The 18,923-nt window shown below is 47.6% G+C and overlaps 1 protein-coding gene across 1 annotated transcript in view; it reads right to left on the reverse strand.

The window, feature by feature from the left end:
• fgf12a (fibroblast growth factor 12a) overlaps positions 1 to 18,923 on the reverse strand; it is a 171,231-nt gene that overhangs the window by 151,668 nt on the left and 640 nt on the right. The window contains exons 2-3 of the mRNA XM_068041596.1: positions 10,390 to 10,420; positions 4,219 to 4,238 (exon numbers count right to left, since the gene is read on the reverse strand). Coding sequence (XP_067897697.1) covers positions 4,219 to 4,238; positions 10,390 to 10,420 — 51 coding nt within the window. The remainder of the gene's footprint in view (positions 1 to 4,218; positions 4,239 to 10,389; positions 10,421 to 18,923) is intronic.

An 18,923-nucleotide genomic window follows, 5' to 3' on the forward strand; every position in this document is an offset into this window, starting at 1 on the left:
ATCTTCAATTCCTAAAGACTCCAGTACAATGCAGGATAACTGGGCACACTAACGCCCCCTCTCCCCCATGGTCAGTCTGATCTTGTTGGCACTTACCCCCTGGGGTCACATGAGAAGAGAGGTGACTCAGAGATGGTCCTGAGGCAGAGCCAGGTACCAAGTGACCAACAGCATTCCCCCTCCAATCCTAGCTCCTCTCCTTTGTCAGGCTTCAAACACAGTTCCTCTTGCTGTGCTCAACTCCAGACATCCTTCAAATAAATCCGGTCTTCTTGTGAGCAGCACATACTCGACAAGATACAAAACCCGGTGGACTTCAGAAAAACAGCTGGTCCATTGAGTCTCTCCAACACTGTAAGGTGAACTTAACCTTCATCAACATACAACAGAAATTCAAATTGTTTTGAGTCACTTTATTGAAATTCACTCTATATTTTTGCTTTTTATTTTTTTTTTAAATGCTAAATTGCAACCCCCAAAGTTGGATGAGTGGAAAGAAATGAAGAGAAAGTTTAAAGTATTTATCTAGAGCTTCACCATATCCCTCAGAAATATCTCGATGCGCTTCCTGTGCGGTGAATCACCATTTGAAATTTTGATACATGGTGTGAAGCCAGAATTGAGCTTTGCTCGAAATCTTCTGACTCTTCATCTGAAGCTTTGGTTAATCTTCATTGGCTGAACATGCTGGAGTCGTCAGTTCCACTTCTCTCACCCACTGGAGTCAGGAACTGGAAGGTGAGGATTGAACGTGACTAGCACGGTGACTAGCTGCTGGGACTGCTTCATCCCCCACTGCCATCTGGACGGTGCTCGGAACAATCTACGTAGAGGATTACCCAGAGGTTCAAAGCCAAATTAAAACTGATCTAACAGCACCTCCCCCAATCCACCCCTTGAGATGGGCAAGTTCAACTGTGATGGGACGTTCAGAATATTCCAAATCTGGTCACTGGATAATAGAAGTCGAGCACTGGAGATCAAATAAATGTGCAAATTGCTGGAAGTACGCAGCAAGTCAATCAGCACCTGAAAAGGGAAAGGATAGTTGCAGCTGAGGAGATCTCATCCTTCCAGTCTTAGCACCCTCCAACCAAACCATCCACTGGGCCCTGAAACGAGGCCAACGTCCTGGCTTCAACCTGTGGATTAGCCTCAGTCAAAAGGCAAAAGGGTAGTTTCACAAGTTTCAATTTCTGATGGAGGGTTACAACCAAAACCGCACTCTTTCTGGCGAGGCTGCCCTGAATGTTCTGGGTTTTATTTTAATGGAGGAGTCATTTCCCGTGTGCTCTGGGTTACTGCGATCAGGAAGCGGCCCACACGGGAACCTCCAGGATGCACTGAGTAGGCAATTCCCGCAGCTTTCACCGGACTACAGACAGGAGGACGATGAACAGAAAGTTTCCTCTCTCGCTCCCAGTGCAACTACGTAGTTATTAAAGAGGGCGGAGAAATCACGTTAGGCACGGGGGTATTATCCATCACTCCTGAAACATTGCAACAGCATTCACCAAGGCTCAAAGGTGTCACCAACACCTCCACTCCATGAAAATACACACTCAAACCAGTTTCAATTGCTTCCACACATCTGCATAGGCCATCGCCGATCCTTGGAAATGATGGGGATTGGTATCCAACTTTCTCACTAATTTATGCTCGCAATATAATTGAAGGGGAACTTCAGAGGTGTTCATCTATCACAAAGTGTTGTCACTGGGTTTATTTAGTACATTGATGCCTGCAAGCACCAAATCCAAAACTGTGACAATACATTCTGTATATAGAATCACAGAATGGCTACAGCGCAGAAGGTGGCCACTTGGCCCATCGTGTCTGTGCAGGCTCTCTGTAAGAGGCGCACAATTAGTCCCATTCCCTGCCTTTTTCCCAGTATGCCCGCAAATTTTTTCTCTTCACAAAATTATCCAATTCTCTTTTGAAAGCCACAATTGAATCTGCCTCCATCACACTGTCAGGCAGTGCATTCCAGATCCTAACCACTCGCTGGGTAAAGATTTTCCCCATGTCGCTGGGGCTTCTTTTGCCGATCACCTTAACTTGCTGTCCTCTGTTTCTCAACCCTTCCGCCAATGGGAACAGTTTCTTCCTATCTACTTTGTCCAGACCCTTCATGATTTTGAACACCACTTCCCAGTTGCACTATTTCAATAAGAGTAGGGAAATTCTTCCTGATGTTCTGGGGCCAAAACTGTCCCCTGCAGCCCAATTCAGACTGGATGGGGAGGGCCCCTGCAGCCCAATTCAGACTGGATGGGGAGGGCCCCTGCAGCCCAATTCAGACTGGATGGGGAGGGCCCCTGCAGCCCAATTCAGACTGGACGGGGAGGGCCCCTGCAGCCCAATTCAGACTGGACGGGGAGGGCCCCTGCAGCCCAATTCAGACTGGACGGGGAGGGCCCCTGCAGCCCAATTCAGACTGGACGGGGAGGGCCCCTGCAGCCCAATTCAGACTGGACGGGGAGGGTCCCTGCAGCCCAATTCAGACTGGACGGGGAGGGTCCCTGCAGCCCAATTCAGACTGGACGGGGAGGGTCCCTGCAGCCCAATTCAGACAGGACAGGGAGGGCCCCTGCAGTCCAATTCAGACTGGACAGGGAGGGCCCCTGCAGTCCAATTCAGACTGGACAGGGAGGGCCCCTGCAGTCCAATTCAGACTGGACAGGGAGGGCCCCTGCAGTCCAATTCAGACTGGACAGGGAGGGCCCCTGCAGTCCAATTCAGACTGGACGGGGAGGGCCCCTGCAACCCAATTCAGACTGGACGGGGAGGGCCCCTGCAACCCAATTCAGACTGGACGGGGAGGGCCCCTACAGCCTAATTCAGACTGGACAGGGAGGGCCCCTGCAGTCCAATTCAGACTGGACAGGGAGGGCCCCTGCAGTCCAATTCAGACTGGACAGGGAGGGCCCCTGCAGTCCAATTCAGACTGGACAGGGAGGGCCCCTGCAGTCCAATTCAGACTGGACAGGGAGGGCCCCTGCAGTCCAATTCAGACTGGACAGGGAGGGCCCCTGCAGTCCAATTCAGACTGGACAGGGAGGGCCCCTGCAGTCCAATTCAGACTGGACAGGGAGGGCCCCTGCAGTCCAATTCAGACTGGACAGGGAGGGCCCCTGCAGTCCAATTCAGACTGGACAGGGAGGGCCCCTGCAGTCCAATTCAGACTGGACAGGGAGGGCCCCTGCAGTCCAATTCAGACTGGACAGGGAGGGCCCCTGCAGTCCAATTCAGACTGGACAGGGAGGGCCCCTGCAGTCCAATTCAGACTGGACAGGGAGGGCCCCTGCAGTCCAATTCAGACTGGACAGGGAGGGCCCCTGCAGTCCAATTCAGACTGGACAGGGAGGGCCCCTGCAGTCCAATTCAGACTGGACAGGGAGGGCCCCTGCAGTCCAATTCAGACTGGACAGGGAGGGCCCCTGCAACCCTATTCAGACTGGACGGGGAGGGCCCCTACAGCCTATTTCAGACTGGACAGGGAGGGCCCCTGCAGTCCAATTCAGACTGGACAGGGAGGGCCCCTGCAGTCCAATTCAGACTGGACAGGGAGGGCCCCTGCAGTCCAATTCAGACCGGACGGGGAGGGGCCCTACAGCCCAATTCAGACTGGACAGGGAGGGCCTCTGCAGCCCAATTCGGACTGGACGGGGAGGGCCCCTGCAGCCCAAGTAGTTGGTCCCAAGTTCAAAAGGCACAAACACTTATAGGGCTCATCTTCCTGACACCACCTTCTCCTGCTCCAGTGTGGATCTGTGCAGGCACAGAAACCCTGACATGTCCTGGGTCCTTGACATGAGCAAGACCCCCTGATAGGTTTGTTGCTCTGTAAAAGGAGAGGACCAGGTAGAGCAGCCAGTGAAAGCCTGAAAGAGCATTCTTCACGCAACCACCTTCGGTCTTTTTGGATCTTCGGGTTGGCAATTTTCTTGGTCAGCGGGCAGGTCCATGGCCTAAGCCACAACACCGTTTCTTCAGAGACCCCTCCAAGTGATGGCCCTCAGATCTATGATGAGGAAAGCAAGGTGGTAGGTGAGAGGCACCATCTCCCACTGCTTTGTTGGACCTAAACCTACAGGAGGCACAGGCCCAATCTCTGTACCCGCTCCCCCCACCCCCCCACCCCTTGAACCACAGTCCAAGGAGTGTTCTGGAATCCCGGGGCAAACCTAAATAAAAGGGAGCGACTCGTTCCACCAAGTCTCTGCCCCTTTGACCTTTGCATCCAGAAAACGGGCATTCTGGGGGAGAAAGGTTAAAGAAAACTTGCCCCCTGGTTTTTTCATATACCTCAACACTCTTTGCTGTCAAATAACTTATTAGTTCAAATTGTATTCACTGCCCCTGTGCCAATTAATTCAATCCAACTCATTTCTCGTCTGTGATGAAGCCTGGACCCATTTGCAGAGTTTGTGGTGATACACGCTCTGGGTACAAGTGACGACCATTCCATCATATTTGGAATACCTCAGTCAGGTCTTTTCATGGCTACTATTTCTCCAGTGTAAACATTCCCAGTTCCCGAAGACTCTCCCCATTGTTCAAGTGGCCCAAATGATAGATTAATTTAGTTGTCCTTCACTGTAAAATCATAGAATATACAGCACAAAAGGAGGCCATTCATGCCTGTACTGGTTCTTTGAAAAAGCTACTCAATTAGTCCCACTCCCACACTCTTCCCCCAAAACCATTCAATTTTTGCCACTTCAACTATACATCCAATTTCCTTTTGAAAGTCACTATTGAATCTGATTCCACTGCCCTTTCAGGCAGTGCATTCCAGATCACAACAACTCACTGTGTAGAAAAAAATTCTCATCTCCCCTCTGGTCCTTTTGCCGATTATCTTAACTCAGTTTCCTCTGGATCCTGGCCCTCCTGTCAGTGGAAACAGTTTCTTCCTGTTCTCGGGGATTGAGCAGGAAAGTGGGGTTAAAGGTAGATTAGCCACGATGTTAGTGAACGGCGGAGCAGGCTCGGGGGAAAGTATGGCCTACTCCTGTCCCTACTTCTTATGTTGTCAACTTATGATTTCGAACCCCTCTATTAAATCTCCCCTTAACCCTTGCTGCTCCAGCAATAACAATCCCAGCTCTATCCTCTGATTCCTCGATCAGTGCTGGGACTCAATAGCTGCAGCATGTTGACTAGACCTGTACAGAGTACAGCAAGTGGCAGCAAATTCCACTCCCACTCCCCGGCCACTAACTGCAATCATTCCTTCAGACATAACCCACCTTTGAAAAGACAGGAGTTATACTGCTGCCAGGGAGAAGGGGGCACAGAATGCAAGTGGACAGAGTGCAAATACAGCCACTATTACACTATCCTGAAATCCTAGTCTGTTGTCCAATACTCTAGCCAGCAACAGGCACGTGTGGTTAACTGGGAATCCATATGTGCTAACTGCAATTCAGATTAATAAACGAGTAACACATACCATCATTGGTCATGTCATCTCTACTCGTATTTGGACAATGTGACCTTTTTGTGTTTGGTGACAAACAGTAAGATGAAAAGCAGACTGTGTGTGTTTCCTCTCTGGTTACTGAATAGTGGTTGACGTTTGTTCAGTAAATCTACACATGAAATACATTGACATGTATTGTGTATAAAGTGTTTTCCACTCAAATTAGCTCAAGTGGCTAAAAGGGCGTTGCCATAGCAACAGCTGCGGCTGGTCAGATTTTTTTGCTGGACCATGCTGACCGAGTGACAACACTGCGAGAGGTTTTCCTGCACTGAAGCTGGAGGTCAACTAACGGGAGTACTTTAACCGACAGCCACAGAGCAGATTCTGGATAGGCAGAAAGTGGCAGCAATCCCAAGGGTCAACCTCATCATTCACTCACTCACTCACTCGCGCCAGACCCAGTCAGTCCTGTGTGACTGTCCACTTCCACCCGCACTGCCAGTCACTCCCAGAAAATTCCACCACTCATTCCGTGAGAAGCAAGGACTATACACTCACCTGCGCAAACTGCTCGCCAGGATGGGACATCAATTTGGAATAAAGAAGAAGAGATGCATGGCATTAGAAAACTTTTCACATTTCTGCTTTTTTTTAAAAAAGAAACTTTTAAAAAATGAGAGAATTAAACTTTGTGCATTGCCGGAAGCAGACACCAATAATTTGAAGCAATTCTTTGCCTGAGATGAACACCCACTAATCGGGTTTTGCCACCGAGTTGTGGGGGGGGGTGGGGAGGAAGGAGAGCGACTTTGCGAAGATATCAATGCATGCATGGTCATTTCTCCATTGCTGTCTATTGGCACGAAAAGGTGCAGGACACACAAAACGTACAAAACTGACGGGTAGGACAAGATCAGCTGACCATTGAGCCAGCTCCACCCACAGTGATGGCCAGGGCACTGTGACAAAACACTCCCGACCCTCCCCAGCCCTTGCAGCCATGCAATCTCCTGGGAAAGGCCAATACAAAGAAAGGGAGGAAAAAGCATGGGTTTTTTTGTTCACACCAATCGGAATCTGTGCCTCGTAGGCACAGATTTAAGAAAAACATACAACACGCCCAAACACCAGCACACTGCTGATTATGTCTTTACATGATCCCACAAAGATGGTCCTCTTTCACTAAGGGCTGCAGGAGATAGGAGGTGCAACAACAGAGCAATATGTAACAGTTTGCAAGAAAAATACATACTCTGGTTATCTTCGCACAAGCAGAAAAGTTGACAAACCATTTCTGCACAGGTAGAGATGGAATAATCAAGGCAGACAGGAAGGGAAGATTTTTTTTTAACAGAAACAGAAGAGGTCACTGGACTCAACTAGACGAGTCCTTTCTCACACATCAATCCCACCTTTGCACTAGGAATATCGGAACAGGAGGAGGCCATTCAGCCCCTCAAACCTGTTCCTCCATTCAATGAGATCATGGCTGATCTGTGACCTGATATGCCTGCCTTAGCCAAACGTATTTAGGGAAATGGGGCAAACAAAATCTATTAATCTCAAACTAAAAATTAACAATTGACCAAGCATCCAAGAGAGAGTGCCAAACTTCTACCAACCTTTGTGTGCGGAAACATTTTTTAATTTCAGTCCGGAAAGGTTTGGCTCCAATTTTTAGACTATTCCCCCTAGTCCGAGGTTCCCCAACTCGCAGAAATAGGGAGGATAAAGAGAAACTATTGGTTACCCTTAACATCTTGAAAACTTTGATCAAATCACCCCTTAACCTTCTAAATTCCAGGGAATACAACCCAATTTGTGTAATCTCTCCTCGTAATTTAACCTTTGGAGCCCAGGTATCACTCGGGTAAATCTACACTGCACTCCCTCCAAGGCCAATATATCTTCCCTGAGGTGTGGTAACCAGAACTGTTCACAGTATTCCAGGTATGGTCTAACTAGGCGTTTACACTATATCCCTCAAAGTGCCTTTCTCTCCAGAATTCATGAATCCTTTGTCACTACCGAAATCTTTCAGTTTCTGACTGCACAGAGTAGCTGTAACCGACCGTCAATTAAAGAATCAGTCAACATTGGCCATATGAAAAATTTATTAGATAACTGAGTATTTTACAACCCGGGTCAAAAGGTTTTGCTCATTTCTTTTCTTACCCATAGCTTCCCAATGTTTAAACCCGTGTCCCCTGGGATTTGAACTTTTCACCAAAGTGAAGAATGGCCCTCATTATCACCTTTATTAGTCAGCTCTGGGTCCCCTCAAAGACAACGAGACATTTCCTAATGGGTCAGTGCCCCGTCCTCTGCACAGTACTCCAGATCGGGTCAGACCAAAGCCTTATAGCGCAAGAGTACAAACAGCCAGACAGGGACATACACAGCAAGTTACTGACAGAGACAGGGACAGGACTAGAGAGCGAGGCAGGGACAGGGGTAGAGAGCGAGGCAGGGACAGGGGTAGAGAGCGAGGCAGGGACAGAGAGTAAGACAGAGACAGAGAGCAATACAGGTCATGTGATAGGGACAGACAGTGACTGGGAACAAAAAGAGATAGAGAAAATAATCATCATGTGTCAGCAATGATGATATAACTTAATATTTACCCTATCAGTATTTCTAATTTAATGTTACATTCTGTACTGTGAGGCACAAGTGGCTGGTAGCCTATCTTATTCAGTGATCTGGTAACAGAGCAAGGTTAAGAGAAAGGTTTGAGTTAATATATTGTGAAAGACACATGTTGATTGGATGGATTGAAACATTTGGAGACAGTGGTTTCCACACACAAACCAGTTTACCATTTTTGCCTGTATAATGTAAATCAAAGAACATTTCAGCATACTAAAGTGCATTTTTCCAATATTGCGTTTAAATTTGTCCAGCGTATAATCGGGTAAGACTGCAGTAATGCTGTTCACTTAAACAAGCCTCCTCAGCATTGTTCCCTTGACATGAAACTTCTAATATGCTTATAAAATCTGCAAAGAAGGTTTAAAAGTTTCTGATATGTCTTTCTTTTTCCTCAACCAAGGATTCCCCCCCACTGTGGTTGACAGGGCCCTCAACCATGTCTGGCCCATTTCCCGCACCTCTACCCTCACCCCTTCCCCTCCCTCCCAGAACCGCGACAGGGTTCCCCTTGTCCTCACTTTCCTCCCCACCTGCCTCCACATCCAAAGGATCATCCTCCGCCATTTCCGCCATGTCCAGCATGATGCCACTACCAAACGTATCTTCCCTTCCCGTCAGCATTCCGAAGGGATCGTTCGCTCCGCGACACCCTGTTCCACTCCTCCATTACCCCCACCACTTCGTTCCCTTCCCACGGCACCTTCCCATGCAATCGCAGGAGGTGTAATACCTGCCCATTTACCTCCTCTCTCCTCACTATCCAAGGCCCCAAACACTCCTTTCGGGTGAAGCAGCAATTTACTTGTACTTCTTTCAATTTAGTATACTGTATTCGCTGCTCACAGTGTGGTCTCCTCTACAATGGGGAGACCAAGCGCAGACTGGGTGACCACTTTGCGGAACACCTCCGCTCAGTCCGAAAGCAGGACCCCGAGCTTCCGGTTGCTTGCCATTTCAACACACCCCCTTGCTCTCATGCTCACATCGCTGTCCTGGGATTGCTGCAGTGTTCCAGTGAACATCAACGCAAGCTCGAGGAGCAACATCTCATTTACCGATTAGGCACAATACAGCCTGCCGGACAGAACACTGAGTTCAATAATTCAGAGCATGACGGGCCCCCCTTTTTATTTTTAGTTATTTTTTATTTGTTTATTTTATTTTATTTTAGTTTGTTTAGTTTGTTTCTACTGTGCCTACCCACTTTTTTTTCATGTTTGTGCTTGGGGCCAGGCTGTTCAGTTTTCTGTCCATTAACACCCTCTCTGTACTAACACTTTGTCTTTCAGCACACCATTAACATACCATTTGCCTTTGTTTCATGATCTTCTAGTCAGCTTTTCTCTGTGACCTTTCCAATCAACACCTTCTCTTTGGTTATCTCTTGCCCCACTGCCACTTTATTTGCTTAATACCTGTTACATTTTTAATATTTGCCAATTCTGATGAAGGGTCACTGACCTGAAAGGATAACTCTGCTTCTCTCTCCACAGATGCTGCCAGACCTGCTGAGTATTTCCAGCATTTCTTGTTTTTATTTCAGATTTCCAGCATCTGCAGTATTTTACTTTTATTGAAAAGCTTCAAGTTCGCTTGAGAAGGGGTCTGATTACTGTCTGACCAGCTATTTGGTGAAAATAGCTTAACCTCCAACAGACAGGGAGAGCATTTGCCGTAGTTGAATATTGTAAATTTAACCCTGCTGTATTAGCTCATTGGATACTTTATAATAAACACTGCAGTTTATTTTATCCTGTAAAAGTTCAGACCAGGGTCATTACATTCCAGTTATCACATCGAACGGACCTGTAGATTAAACCTACATAAAGTACAGATTAAAGTTTACTGCAACTAGCTTAACTGCTACAGCTGGCTCTCGGCACCTCGATCAGGGCAGACCACATCCTGTGCAGCAGCAGACTGGTGAGGGGGCAAATGTGATTTACTCACAAGGCAGGGACGCTGAGAAAGAGGAATTGTGGGGTAGATAACCCACAGTCTAATAAGCACAGGCACAATAAAGCAGAAAAGAAATATCTCCGGCTGGAATCCAAGAATGTTATTAACAAGTCATAAAAAAAGGATTCCAATGAGAGCAGCAGAAATAGGATCTGGAAATAGGACTGTTATCACAGACTAATGTCAGCGAAAACAATTTTATAATTTCAACAGAGTGGAATCACCGCTTAAACCCTTTTGGTGATAACACTGCTGTTTCTTCGAATGTGGAAGCTGAGAGAAATAAGTAGGGACTCTGGAGAATTGCACAGCAACAGGAGCAAAAAAAAACTCCTTTAATCCACTGAGATCCTTGCTGTGGAACAGACCGAGAGTCTGCAGTTAACTAGAATACAACAAAGTAATCTAACAAACTGTGGAGACAGGCCGTCAGGCAACAATCTGCTCTGATCACAGTTTGCCCTATACAAAATCCCAACTTTGAAGACGTGAGCAATTAATTCATTGCTGACACTCCCAGTGCAGTACTCAGTGAGTGCTGCACCGTCAGACGTGCTGTATTTTAGATGAGATATTAAACACAGATCCTGTCTGTCCTCTCAGGTGAACGTAAAAGATACTGCTTTCACTATTCGAAGGGGAGCAGAGGAATTCCCCCTTGGTGTCTTGGGGCCAATATTTACACCTCAAACAACATCACTAAAGCAGATTATCTGGTCATTATCACATTGCACCCAATTTGCTTACAGCAGCAATGTTTCCTACATTACAACAATAACTCCACTACCTACTGAGCCACAGCTAACACACAAGTGCAGTTGTACCAAGAGTGTGTCTAAGTAAGCCCGGTGAGAGTATTGAGACTGATTTATAATGGAAGGCTTGTTTTGCACACTGCAGTATTATTACAAGTACAGACTGTGACGATCACTCAGATTGAGCAGATTGTTCGCCAGCAGAGGATGTCTGAATACTGTGCACACAGCTGATATGTCAGAGAAACAGAACTGAAATGGAGGAGATAACTGTTCAGGGACAAAGGCAGCAACTTTGAAACTGAATTTTCATTAAGTCATGAAAGCAATAATTTCAACTCGACTGTGCCTTCAAACGTCAATAATATTACTTTGCTTTTGGAAAGAAAAGTTCTTTTCATCTTTCGTCTCAGCCCCTGGGGCAACTGGGCCACGTTCGGATGGGACGGCAGTTTTCCACCCTGTCCAATCTATTCGGACTGTAAAGTTGAACAGCTTGTGAAACCGTTCCATCCGTGTCCAGGCAGCTCAAGTTAAAGTTGTGACTAGATTTCGATTTAGCCAGAGAGATGCTACCAAGCATCGAATCAGATAATAGAGACCATTCAACCCATCGTGCCTGTGCCAGCTCTTTGAAACCAACAACTTGCATGTATATAGCGTATTTAACATAACAAAACACCCCAAAGGCGCTTTATATGGGCATTGCAAAGCAAAATTTGACACCAGGCCATATAAGGAGATATTAGGACAGGTGATCAACAGCTTGGTCAAAGAGGTCGGTTTTAAGGAGCGCCTTAAAGGAGGAGAGGGACAGAAGCAGAGAGGTTTAGGAAGGGAATTCCAGAGCTTACAGCCCAAGCAGTTTGAAGGCACAGCCCCAATGGTGATGTGATTAAAATCAGGGGTGCTCAAGAAGCCAGAATTAGAGGAACGCAGAGATCTCGGAGGGTTGTGGGCTGGAGGAGGTTACAGAGATAGGGAGGGGCAAAGCCATGGAGAGATTTGAAAACAAGGATAAGAATTTTAAAATCGAGGTGTTGTCAGACCAGGAGCCAATGTAGTTCAGCAAGCAAAAGGGGTGATGGGCGAACAGGACTTGGTGAGAGTTAGGACACAGATAGCAGAATTTACAGAAGGTAGAGTGTGGGAGCCCGGCCAGGAGTGCATTGGAATAGTCAAGTCTAGGAAGAACTATCCAACTAATTCCACTCTGCCCTCTTCCTCCACAGCCCTGCACACTTTGACGTTTTAAGTCTGTATCCATTCCCTTTTGATTTGGAATATCTTCCCCTTTAGTAATCGTTCAGATCAGGGAACTGGATTTATCCAATTCACTTTTTGGAAGTTACTACTGAATCTGTTTCCCCCGCCCTTTCAGGCAGCGCATTCTAGATCACGACAACTCACTGCGTAAATAAAACATTCCCTTCTGCCCTCTGATTCTTTTGCCAATTAGCTTAAATCTGTTCTTCTGGTTATTGACCCTCCTGCCAGTGGGAATGGTTTCTCCCCATCGACCCTATCAAAACCCCTCATAAAAGTTGAACACCTGTACTGAATCTCCACTTATTTTTTTCTGCCGTGAGGAGAACAATCCCAGCTACTTTAGTCTCTCCACATAACTGAAGTCCCTCATCCTTGGTAAATCACCTCTGCACCCTCTCCCAGAACGTGACATCTTTTCTGCAGTGTGGTGCTCAGAATTGGACACAATGTTCTTGTGGAGTGCTTTATATTTTAGCAGAGGTCCTCATTGTTTTCAGACAAACAAAATCATTCAACCTTTGTCTGCCAGCATTGACAACAGTAATTCCAGGCTGTTTACTTTTGTTTTTCTGAAATTAAGAGCTCATAAGTTTGGAACATATTGCTGCATCAGTATAAAGGAGCTGGTTAATGCACTTCAGGCACTCATGCACCATGCTGTAACAAAGGTCCAGTATGCTGCTGCAGCATCCTTCTAACCTCCTCCATCAAGCTTCAAGACTAGCCTAACGTGTATGCCCCTCGTCACCAACTGGTGGGAATAATAACTCATTCCACTGTTGACGAGATCCCAGCAATCGATTTTCAGACAGCAAGGGTTTGAAGAAATCTCCACCCTTGTCAACACCCAAGGTTAACGACTGTGATTTCTTTCAGCTGCCAGAGAATCAGCGAGACAGCCGTCCTGTATCATTTTCGGGCTACATCCTCTGTGGAACATATGACAGTTGATAATCCAATCACCCAACTCTGACCCATCCAAACTGCTGGAATTCTTGGAGAAGGGAAGTAAGTTAAATGCCGAAAGGCATCCCAACTCATGAAGTGTAGGTCCCTGATGGAGTTCCAAGCTGAGCCTCCCAGAATTGATGGTGGTTTAGCTGATCAACTGTACTGAAAACTCTCTGGGCAACAGGGAGAGCATTAATGGAAAAACACTACAAGATCCTGAGTTGTGAATGGTGAGCAACACCAGCATTCTCCTCAAACTAGATCAGCCAAGGGACGAGTTAAGATATGAACATAAGACAATGATATGCAGGAAAAGACCCACTTGTCCATCCAGCTTCTACCCCAAAACTGCAATGCATTGTGCATCACCATATATACACTCCCACCCCACCCTGTGTGATCTCTTGGGAGAGGCAAAATCGCAGGTCAATTAAGGTCGAAGAAAATTTAGAAAATTCCTCTCAGGCACCTTTAAGTGATTGAAACTGATCCAGGACTTAACTGGGAAAATAAGATTAGGAACAGTTCCAGGATCTATTTCAACTTAGCAAGCGACTGCACTGTAGGTAAATGTCAAATGATCCACATTGCATCACAGAACAAGTATGACAAAAAGGTCGCATTCTGCAGTGGGCCAGTTCATTCGAATGAATGAATTTCAGTCCCACAAGAATAAAACAACCAGTCCCATCTCCACCAATCACCATGAACCCTGAGATTCCACCAATCACAGCAATAGTAAACCCCAAGATTCCACCAATCACAGCGATAATGAACCCCGAGATTCCACCAATCACAGCAAGTGAACACCAAGATTCCACCAATCACAGCGATTGTGAACCCCGAGATTCCACCAATCACAGCGATAGTGAACACCGAGATTCCACCAATCACAGCGATAGTGAACACCGAGATTCCACCAATCACGGCGACAGTGAACTGCAAGACTGTCCTCTGTGTTAAACCGCTGTTGCTTTTTTCTGCCCCTGCACCAATTTGTCTTATTTCGTCCTCGGGATATCGTTGTCTCCGACAGGACTCTCCCCAATTTCCTGAGAAGACATTCAGCCTTCTTCCAGAAGCAATTACATCAGAATGTTTGTGAAGCTACTTTCGAGGGCATTAAGACTCCACCACATATTGTTGGACTAAAATCACCCATATAAGCATCTCTTTCTTTAAAAAAGTCTGAATTATCAATATTAATTGTACTGTGTGTTCCCGGTCAGGGTGAATTCTGTCTTAAAAACATTCTTTCCTTAAATTGGAAAATGGTGTCGTGTCTTCAGAGGGATAGTCTATTCTGAGAGCTATAATGGGATGCCAGCCAAGAAAAGAGTAGCATGTTGGAAGGTGATTTCTTAAAAATGTGAATAAACTATCTTTGTTTATTGCTAGGGCAAGCCTTCAAAGTATATAGGCAACAGCAGAGGCACAGCCAATATCCTGCTCAGCATAGAAGACATCAGCATCATCGTGTGCTTCACATTTAACATTCCTCTTTCCCGAAATCCATTAAACTGGAGCAATAACAGACGGGGTGGGTGAGGGGGAAAGGAGGGAATAAGGGATTTTAACTGCTCCCTCCTGAATGTTCCAGCTCATTCCTCACCAATCTCCTCTCCACTTGCCTGGATGGGTGCAGCTCCACCAACACTCAAGAAGCTCGACACCATCCAGGACAAAGCAGCCTGCTTGATTAGCACCCCGTCCACCACCTTAAACAAACATTCACTCCCTTCGCCACTGACGCACAGTGGCAGCAGTGTGTACCATCTACAAGATGCACTGCAGCAACTCACCAAGTCTCCTTCGACAGCACCTTCCAAACTCGCAAACTCTACCCCCTAGAAGGACAAGGGCAGCAATTGCACGGGAACACCACCACCTTCAGGTTCCCCTCCAAGCCACACACCATCCTGACTTGGAACTATATCGCTGTTCCTTCACTGTCACTGGGTCAAAATCCTGGAACTCCCTTCCCTAACAGCACTGTGGGTGTCCCTACCCCACATGGACTGCAGTGATTCAAGAAGGCAGCTCACCACCACCTTCTCTAGGGCAATTAGGGATGGGCAATAAATGCTGGCCTGGCCAGCGGCGCCCACATCCCATGAACAAATAAAAAATATGCCAAATCCCCCACATTGGCCTGACCCTGTGAGGTAGACTGAGCATCAGTTGACCTTCAGGAGAAGGCTGTCTTAATTTCCCAGCCGGATAAACCGACAAGCCAGCTCTACAAGCTACGATGGCCTCAGTCTGACTCCTGGCTTGTGTGGAGACAGCTGGTCTCGGAGACAATTATAGTATAAGTGGAAAGGGGGCTGTGACTAGAATGAGTATGTTTGTGCTCCTGAGTGATGTCCAGGGAAATCTGCATGTATGCAAACAAGAGAAAGGACAGGGTCATGTTGAACTTTGATGACCTTCTCCCCCCTCTCTCTCTCCCCCACATGGTAAAGGATACCAGCAACAGGAATATTAGCAACAATAAGAAAGTATGCAATATATATTGTTTGCACACATGTCTAAGGTGGGGCATAAACTATCTCACAACACTCTTCCAAATAGAGCAGGGGAGTTCTCTACATTGTGCTGGCCAATACTTATCCTTCAACCAATATCACAAAAAAGATTTGGTCAATTAATATCTGGGGTGGTAGTAATGTTGTGATGATGTCACTGGACTAGTAATCCAGAGCCCAGGCTCTGGGGACATGGGTTCAAATCTCACCACAGCAGATGTTGAAATCTGAATTCAATTTTTAAAGCTGGAATTCAAATCTAGTTTAATGGTGACCATGAAACTATTGTCGATTGTTGTAAAAACCCATCTAGTTCATTAATGTCCTTTAAGGAAGGAAATCTGCTGTCCTTACCTGGTCTGGCCGACATGTAACTCCAGACCCACAGCAATGTGGTTGACTCTTAAATGCCCTCTGAAATGGCCTAGTAAGCCATTCAGTTCAAGGGCAATTAGGGATGGGCAATAAGTGCTGGCCTGGCCAGCGATGCCCACATCCCACAAACGAATAAAAAACTCACTGCAGTTTGTGGGATCTTGCTGTGTGCAGATTGGCTGCCATGTTTTCTACATTACAACAGAGACTGCACTTCAAAAGTACTTCATTGGCTGTAAAGCACTTTGGGGATTCCGGAGGTGCTGAAAGACGCTACAGAAATGCAGGCTCCTTTGCGACATTCCGAATGTTATAAACTATGTCCAAATATCACTGCAACATTCACAATATACACAGCAATTAACCACCACACCTGATCTATGAGGGTGCACATTGTAGCATTAAGACCTCTTGCACTCACAATTATGCTAAACACTTACAGGCACTACAGCATTCAGCAGGTGCTGTTCCACTGCATATTTTTACAGTTTGCATCCAGTATGTACCTCTCTCTTTTACAGTCAAACATAGCTCACACTGGGATTTACAGTTTAATGTAGCAATGTGGGCATTCTGCTTCCCACATTCACTTCCTTGAGACTGCTTCCCTTAATCCGATGCCCCCTTTGTGAATGTGCTGCCCATGGACCCACGATGATCATCTGTTCCCTCCATTTCCTCTTCCAGACTCAACCATTTTAATGTTCTCCTAGACAGCCTCTCATCTTCCACACTCGGTAAAGCGGAGCTCATCCAAAGCTCTTTTGCCTGACTCCTAACTCACACCAAGCCCGTCTCACTCCTCATCCCTGTGCCTACTGACCCACACTGGCCTTCGGTCTGACAATGCCTCAATTTTAAAATTCTCATCCTTGTTTTAAAATCCCTCCGTGGCTTGGCCCCTCTTTATCTGTAACTCCTCACCCTGCAGTCTTCCGAGATCTCTGCGTTCCTCCAACTCTGGCCTCTTGCCCATCCCTGATTTCCTTCATCCCATCATTGGCGGCCATGCCTTCAGCTGCTTGGGCCCTAAGCTCTGAAATATCCCGATAAACCATCTCTGTCTCTCTAATTCTCTCCTCCTTTCAGATGCTCCTTCAAACCTACTTTGTTGACCAAGCTTTTGGTCATCTGCCCCAATATCTCACTATGTGGCTCGATGTCAATTTCTTGGTCGATTTCACTTCTGTGAAGCATATTAGGATGTTTTATGACATTAAAGGAGCTAGATAAATGCAAGTTGTTGGGTCTCCTGATCTAACTAGCAACAAGTGTAACTGGATAAATAAGTGGAAATTGGCAGGTAGGGAATTAGGACACTTTGACACACAGGTAGGAACATAAAAGTCTACACCATGTGGTCAGAGAAATTGGTGTCTGTGACAGCTGAACAATAGATCAGTCTAAATAAATTACAGTTTTATGCAATTAAGTATCTAAGTGCAGGAAAATATTCTTCAATGAAGCAGGTTACAGATGTTTGTAGACATAGTGTGTCTGTAGTTTGGATGGCAAAAGACCCCTCACACTCTGGATTCCTGTGTTCACATTGTTAATACTGGCTCTCTCATCTCAACAGCAGGATCTGAGTGTGACTCCCGTTCTGCAGTTAAGCTTTAGCCAGATAAACATGGGGAGTGGGCTCTCCCATTACACGAATGTGAAAGCAGGAAACAGAGGAACGATTCTGCAGCATCTGTGGTGAAGGAAACAGAGCTAAGGGGATTGAGACGGGGGGAGTGGGTGAGACGGGGGAAGGGGGGAGAGACGGGGGAGGGGGCGAGGGGAGGGGAGGTGGGCGAGACGGGGGGGGAGAGGGGGCGAGACGGGGGGGGGGGAGAGGGAGAGACGGGGGGAGGGGGCGAGACGGGGGGGGGGAGGGGGCGAGACGGGGGGGGGGGAGGGGGCGAGACGGGGGGGGAGGGGGCGAGACGGGGGGGGGGGCGAGACGGGGGGGGGGGGGGCGAGACGAGGGGAGGGGGGCGAGACGAGGGGAGGGGGGCGAGACGAGGGGAGGGGGCGAGACGAGGGGGGTGGGGGCGAGACGAGGGGGGTGGGGGCGAGACGAGGGGGGTGGGGGCGAGACGAGGGGGGTGGGGGCGAGACGAGGGGGGTGGGGGCGAGACGAGGGGGGTGGGCGAGACGAGGGGGGTGGGCGAGACGAGGGGGGTGGGCGAGACGAGGGAGGGTGGGCGAGACGAGGGGGGGTGGGCGAGACGAGGGGGGGTGGGCGAGACGAGGGGGGGTGGGCGAGACGAGGGGGGGTGGGCGAGACGAGGGGGGGTGGGCGAGACGAGGGGGGGTGGGCGAGACGAGGGGGGGTGGGCGAGACGAGGGGGGGTGGGCGAGACGAGGGGGGTGGGACGGGGGAGGAGGTGAGACGGAGGAGGAGGTGAGACGGGGGAGGAGGTGAGACGGGGGAGGAGGTGAGACGGGGGAGGAGGTGAGACGGGGGAGGAGGTGAGACGTAATCCTTCTGCACAACTAGGTGGGTCAGAAAAGCAAATGGTTCAAGACTGAATGGGACGTCCATTTCTATCATGGTATATACACAGGTGGATGTGTACACATACAGAAATATACAAACACCTACTTGGCCCTTATGGCACATAGTTTAAACCCCTAAACAGACACATGTAAACAACAGGACAACTTTACAACTGAGGTCTAACAGACCAGTATCTGCAAGCAACTCCTAACCAACACAAGGCAAGCAGCACTTCCCCTGCCCTCCCTTCACAGCAATGACAAAACATGTAAGTTCTTCTACCCTCCAATTCTGATCCCCCATCTTCCCCCCCCCCCCCCCCAAAAATTAAATATTTATAAATACAGTCGGCATCCTGTAAAACATGAGCCACACAAATCAAACACATAAGCTGGATTCCAATACCCATGCAACGAACAAGGGCAACTAAATAATGTACAAGGATTACGATGCCATATTGGAGACCGACAAATACATAAGTGGGCCAGATGGGAGTCTGCTGCAGCTAACAA

Source organism: Heterodontus francisci, chromosome 11, assembly GCF_036365525.1.
Source record: "Heterodontus francisci isolate sHetFra1 chromosome 11, sHetFra1.hap1, whole genome shotgun sequence".
In the NCBI taxonomy this organism is placed as follows: domain Eukaryota; kingdom Metazoa; phylum Chordata; class Chondrichthyes; order Heterodontiformes; family Heterodontidae; genus Heterodontus; species Heterodontus francisci.